At 44.5% G+C, this 7086-nt stretch overlaps 1 protein-coding gene across 5 annotated transcripts in view; it reads right to left on the bottom strand.

Annotated features, from left to right (window-relative positions):
- Positions 1–1812: 1812 nt before the first annotated feature.
- Positions 1813–7086, bottom strand: part of sulf1 (sulfatase 1) — a 33620-nt gene continuing 28346 nt past the window's right edge. The window contains exons 16-20 of one of the 5 annotated variants that reach the window (XM_035526543.1): positions 6903–7045; positions 6517–6640; positions 4988–5021; positions 4247–4293; positions 3616–3701 (exon numbers count right to left, since the gene is read on the bottom strand). In XM_035526543.1, the coding sequence (XP_035382436.1) occupies positions 4269–4293; positions 4988–5021; positions 6517–6640; positions 6903–7045 (326 nt within the window). In that variant the 3' untranslated portion in view covers positions 3616–3701; positions 4247–4268. The other 4 variants (XM_035526542.1, XM_035526541.1, XM_035526544.1 and 1 more) reach the window with 4 other exon arrangements.

The following is a 7086-nucleotide window of genomic DNA, read 5'->3' on the forward strand; positions in this document are numbered from 1 at the left end:
TCTAGAGAGTTTTTCCTCACCACTGTCACCCATGTCTTTCTCACTGGGGGTTTGGACTCAGACATTTGTAAAACTGCTTTGTAACAACATCTGTTGTAAAAAGTGCTATAGAAATAAATTTCACATCTGCATAAGACTTTGCCCCAGGCACGGCCCACGTTGCAACAATAATCAAATTTTCTGAAACAACAGCGACACCTAGCGATATATATTTGATTAGAATATTTTTTTGCACACCGTTGTATTTGACATTTAGGAACAGATTAGGGTACAATCTACAGGATCTACATGGTTTAAATAGGTTAGGTGTTGCATTGCTGGGAGTGTATTATAAACATCCAAATTGTTTCTGAACATTTTCTCTAATGAAGTAGGTTGTTAGTTTATGCAGTATGTCATCATAACATAACTCCTCTATAGTTTCAAAAATACCCTATTTAAGTGACCACATTTAAAATACTACTACTAACACTAAATCATTGCAGACAATATTGCAATTACATCAGTGATAAAACCAGAAGGGCCCCTTCTGCTCAAATTGTACCATCTACAATTAAAATATATTTGTAATTTACATTTATTTACATTTCAATCACCCTTAATAAATATTCAGAAGCCCTAGATATCATTTGTAAATGTGTAATGTTCAGTATGAGCTGAATAATGTAACGGTGAGTGGTAAGGAGGCGGACGCATGTGCGGTGGAGAGCGAGATTTGTTAGGGGCAAATCCAGAGTCGTAGGATAGTCCAGGGTCATAAAGCCAGCATGGAGAGTTTTAGAATACATGACAAAACACAAACCAAAAGCACATGAAGGCAAACAGGGAAAGCAGGCTAGAGGCTATAGGAAGAACGAAGGCCAGGATAACAAAACAGGCCAACAAACAGAAGCTTTGAAACACAGGCGGGCTTTCATACAGCCAGTACATTCAAACACAAACACAACCATTCAAATAAACAATGAACAGTCAAGACACAGGGAACACAACAGCGTTTAAATACTTGGACTTAACAAGACTAGAAACAAAGGACAGGTGTGGAAAACCAAACGAGGGGCGGAGAAAACAAAACTATGGAATGGAACTAAAATACACAAGACAGGGAAAACATGGATCAAGGAAGCTTGGTGGGACTAACTGGGATAACACATTCTACTGCCTTAGTGAGTTAAAACAAGGCACGTTTGGAGCAGAACTACCTACCAAAGTCAGAACACAAAGTCCATTAGTGAGGATGAGTTTTCCTCTCACCTTTCACGTCACCAGCTGTCAAAGCCTTACTACACACACCCCGAGACCTTCCATAGCAGAGATTCTAGGATACGCAGTACAGCGGAGTCTGGAATACATAGCACTGTGGAGTCTGGCATACGTAGTACTGTGGAGTCTGGGAGAAGCTCTGTTGTTTTTGTATGTAACACTGAACCAGGGCTTCGGTTAATGTGATGCGTTTGGGAAACTCAAACCTTATTGACAAGAGATTCAACAATCAGTAAAAAATGGTCTTTGCCTAGTCTGGGTACAGGAGTGGCCGAGGTGTGATCCGTAAGGAAGCACTTTACCTGACAGAAGCTGAGCTTAGACTCACTGAAGTACACGGAATCCTCCACTCAACCTGGTCAAGCAGGAAAGTAGCGTGTTAAATCTGACCATGAACACGAGGAGATGAGAGGAAGACCACACGGCCTCACAGGGAGGTAGTCCAGGCCACAATCCTGCAATGAACTATGGGTACTGGCTCCATTTGGGCAAAAAAGATTAAATCTTTGAATTTTAACTGGGGTGGGGTGGGATGGCTCAAAAAATGACAGCAAAGTTTGACAATGTTTATTTCAGAAATGTTTATTTCATAACAGCTTCTTGGCTTTCCAGAAGCCAGAATTATTTCAACCCCTTTGATGGATAAATACCCCACAGCACTGTTCCCGTCTGGGCTGAAGAGCCTTCACCTCAGCGTGGGTGCGTTTCAAAATAATAAGAACAATTCTCAGAGACAACGACTGTCCAGAATGAAAAATGCCACCTTGTTGCGGCACTGGAGCACTGCCAGCACTCAAGGCTCCATTACACATCAGTACAACATGCTGGCACACTGAAACCTAATGGTCCAAGGGGACAGAGGGACTCTGTCTGTCTTTGTAAACAAACGTTCCCAGGCGTGGGTGTACATAACTCCTGTAACCAGTCAAATGAACCATAACTATTGACACCAACCTGCTGAGCCAAACAAACTGTTAAGGTGTGTGACTGATGCTCTCCGCAGTGTGATCCATAACTAATCAACCAAGAACATGACATGAACATCTGTTCTGTGCAACAAAGAACCAGACAGATCCCCTTTAGTCAGACACTAACACATGACTCTATAAACACGATTCATTAAACAGAATGAAGAAGGGTAAAGTGTGAACATCAGTACTGTTTCAGTACCTCTCTCAGGAGCAGTATTTCATATCAGTACTGTACGAGTACCTCACTCAGGAGCAGTAATTCATATCTTTCTGGTACTTTGTACCCCAGAGGCTAAAGGTCAGCATTACCAGTGTGTGGCTCAGACATCCAGTCTGCATCATGGGTGGAAACTTTGTCAAAGTTCCCTTCACTATTGGGACACTTGTACTGAAGTGACTCATGAGCCAGTGCAATGATTCTATCAATATAATTATTTTTTCTTTAAAAAATACATTAAAACAATTTGTCTGCATTCTTCTCACGAAATGTAAAACATTTTAAAACATAAACCCAGCAGTTAAGATGCATTAACCCTCTCAAGCTCTCTTTCTATATATATAAATCTTGCAAAAAACTTAACACTGATTTCTAATCAACAGAAGCACCTGTAAAAAAATAAAATGATAACACTACGATTTCTAGTAGCGATCTAATAGAGAGGCAGTCCCAGATCTGCGGTTTGGAGTCCCTCGGCCTTCATCAGAGGGCTGTGCTGGAGCGTACAGGAGACAGGCCACCTCCCTCTGCTACCTGTGTGTCCTGAGGGTCTCTGGGCACGTGACTGTCCTCCCTAGCCTGTGCGGGGGCCTGGGCCGCCTGGGGGACGAAGGGCAGGAAGCCCTGGGCCTGAAACATGTCCTCTTTGTCCTTGACCTGGTGCTCCACAGCCTGGCTGAGATCCAGCTCACCCTGCAAGCTGTTGGAACCCCACAGCAGGAGATCGTGGTGGCTCTCCAGCTCAGTGAGGCCGTTGCCACTGAAGGCCATCTCATCAGCGACTAGCTTGGCCTCCAGGAACTGAACGTGTGTGTGTCCCCGAGAAAGACTCCGGTCAGGGGTCGGCTCAGTGGGGAGGCCCTCTGGGAGATCGTTGTCAGACCTGAGAAAGCCCCTAGGGGTGGTGGTCAGGCTTGGAGGGCCTGGGGTGAACACAGGGGGCCACGATTCCCATGATCCACTCTCCTCCTCCTGGCCCTTGGCCCCAGAGCCCAGATCTGCCCCGGAGCCCAGCTCTGCTCCCGAGTACAGCTCACTGGTTTGGTTCAGTTTCTTTAAACTGCTCAGAAGTGCAAACACACGATCTACGTCCTTCCCAAAGTTGGTCCAGTTGTCCAGGCTGGGACCATAGTCCTGCCTGGGCTCAAACACACTCTCATTCACACTATACAGCTGCGCCAGTCCCTGCCAGTCCACGTCCTCCAAGAAGCTGTCTGGCTTAACCCCTCCGTCCGTCCCAGACAGGCCGCTCTCTGGGGGAGGGGACGAGAGAAGGGGACAGTCAGTGCTCGAGCCATGCCCACTGTAGAAGTAGCTGGGGTGTGGAGAGTGGCTAAGACATGCAATCATGCACAGCGCTGGCTGATAGCGGAGTAAAGGCCCTGATGTTATTGGCCCCCAGGGGCCCACATAAAGCCGCCACACCCTGAAGCAATAAGCAATGCAAAGGGACTTTGACTCAATAGATGTTCTCACGGCCACCTCAGACCCTCTACACCACAAGCAGCACTGAAGATTGTCAAAACAAACCAACCAACCAACCAACCAACCAAGAAGGAAATGTCAAACAATGCTTTTACCTGCAAAGAAAAAAAAAGCAGACAGGAGAATGGTGGAAGAAAGAAAAATGAAAATCAGATGTGAGTTAAAGGTGAAAGGTCTGAATGGAATGAGCACTGCTAAAAGGTCAGGCAGTATTGAGCTAGGCAGCTCTGTGGTAACCCAGACCCATGCCACACTTCAGCTCTCCATTCGTCAGGACCAGGTGGAGGTACATTTACATGCCTTAGAGACTCACAGTGCTGAAAGGTTGGGCCTCCTCAACTTTGGCCACTTTCGATGTTGCTGCTGCATGGTAAGCAGGCAAGAACAATCCATGACGTAGAGAAAAGGTGAGAAAACGAATAGAAAAGGTGAGAAAATTAGGAGAAAAGGTGAGAAAATGAAGAGAAAAAGGTGATAAAATGAAGAGTGAGAGAAGAGAAGTCAGTGGAACAAGGGCATCCTACAGAACGCAGAACGGCACCAGAAATGAATGAACCGGCACATGAAGGAAAGTAGTAGCACATTCTAATGGAGAAAACAACCTGTAAAAACCTTTAAATTCTCTTAATTCTCTTGGTGGGACTTTCAGGCTCATTTCTGATCTACAACATAATTCTAAAGGACAAACTCAAGGACATTTGTTAAAGTCAGATAAAGAACTTTCTGACCAAAAATGTATTCATGAATGCCTGTGTTGGAGTACTACACACAGTTTTAAAACTGTAAGGAAGTTTTATTATTTATTATGTTATTATTATTATTATTATTATTATTATTATTATTTTAAGTCCAATTGAATTCTAGCAGACGGACCCTTCATAAGAAAAAACATCTGGTGTAAAACATGTTTTCTCAGTTTCAAGGTCACTGAAAACACACACTACATTAATCGACAACTCAACATGCATGAAAAGGTTTAGTCTCGATGCAGCCTAGTGGATTAGTGGGAATGAGCTCATGCACTTGTACGGAGGGAATGAAAAAGAAGGGATACCTGTGTGGATCATAGCTTCCTCCAGCTTTACTCCCTGATCAGGAAAATAAGAGCAATTGAATGTTAATGTGTCAATTTTGGATGGGCAGGAAAAATAAAAGAAAAAATACGAAACATTCCTGTTGTAGTTCCTCATGCAGGACTAAGGAAAAACCCTGTTAGACAAGAGACTGTGAGAAGAATAATGCAACAAGATGAGACAATGACCAGAATAAAGAGACGAGATGAGACAGTGAGGAGAATAACAAGACAAGATGAGACAATGAGGAGAATAACGAGACAAGAAGTGAGACACGGGAGAAACAAGACAACATGAGACAGTGAGGAGAATAATGAGACACATGGAGAAGTAGGGGTTGTACAGAGAGAAATAGAAGCATACAGTAAAATTAAGATTATCATCTGCTATAATAAACCACTCAGGGCCCCTTAGACGTAGCTGATGCTAAATTATCTAGAAGGTTCCATATGACAGCGTGCTTGAAAAATCGCATCAATACACACAAACAAATCATGCAGTACACACTGTTATTAAAGTTAACATGTCGTATTGACGGATGCTACTGAATGCCTGTACAGAAAGTCTCTACAGATCTACCGAGATAAACCTACGCCAGCCTTAGTTAAGTCCATCCTATGAGCTCAATGTCACACACTTAACAGTGTTTAACTCATCATTTAACTTCTGGTAACTCAACTGCTGTTAGACCATACAACATCCAAGTGGCTTGTGTTATAGTACAGACCATAGAGTACCATCACACAGAGTGGACTAACCCACCATAGAATACCGTCACACAGACTGGACTAACCCATCTTAGAGTACCATCACACAGAGTGGTCTAACCCACCATAGAGTACCATCACACAGGGTGACCCTGAAGTCTGAAAAACTCTGAAAACATTTAATCCACAGCACGATCAGCATTGCAAAGAAACAAGAAACTTTTTAAAACTTAAAAAAAAATGTCCAGTTGTTCTGATCTTCAACTCTGCGAACTCAAACTTCATAAATAAATACCATATGAACACAGCATTAAACACGACGTGCATGTTCCTGCTTCTGTCTGTATCTCCATGAAAATCTCCAGCAGACACCACGAGACATGGAAGAGACATACCGGGTATTCTGCGACATTAAGAGACATTCTGGTGAAATTTAAGAGGATACTAGCTTGGGCTTGAGAGAAGAGAAGGAGAGATGTAATGTTGTGAGATGGTGTCGGTGCGGACATTGCTGGGTCTCCTGCTGGGGGACTGAGCTGAAATGGTCATTAGTAGAGGAACATGCGCTAGCTGAAGAATCCTCCCCATGCGTCATCACATGGTCCAACCCCAGGTCTCACGCATTATGCAACACCACAGTTCTGCTGGACCATAAGCGGATGCCATAGAGTCATATGTTACCACGAGACCAGGAGAACTTTCAGAGCTTTGAGTCGCAGCATCATGTGAATCTCCAAGGCACAAGAAGAGATGGTCCAGCACCCTTCACAGGGAGAAGGGTGGAGGGAAGGTGGAGGTGGTACCTGTGTCGGGGCCTTTGGGTCTGGGGTTGCACTGCTTATGACCCTGACACCTCCTCAGCTCCATCAGCTGTAGGTGAAGCTGGTTCAGGACCCCTCTCTCCACCGTGTAAACAGCATTGGTCAACTGTAAGCGCACAGAGTGTCCCCTCAGTGACTCCACCCATAAACAGTGTCCCCTCAGTGACTCCACCCATAAACAGTGTCCCCTCAGTGACTCCACCAAAAAACAGAGTGGATAAGAGCATCTGCTAAATGCCGTAAATGTAACTCACACAGATCACAAAATAGACAACAGAGCATCTTCAGACTGTCCCTAGCCTATTACAAACATTACACCATATGGTGAGTGCGCACACACACACGCGCGCGCACGCACACACGCTTACCTGGTAAGGGTCACTGTTCAGATCGAAGTACTCCAGAAAGCCGGTGGCAAACTCACAGAAGAGTGTGTTGTGGGTGTCGTTAATGGTCCTCAGACACCAGTATGTGTTGTTATTGGAGCTGGTGCAGGCACAGAACCCTCCCACTGCACCAACACAGGAAAAGCAGTCAGTACCAATACCTGTA

This window comes from Electrophorus electricus, chromosome 5, assembly GCF_013358815.1.
Source record: "Electrophorus electricus isolate fEleEle1 chromosome 5, fEleEle1.pri, whole genome shotgun sequence".
In the NCBI taxonomy this organism is placed as follows: domain Eukaryota; kingdom Metazoa; phylum Chordata; class Actinopteri; order Gymnotiformes; family Gymnotidae; genus Electrophorus; species Electrophorus electricus.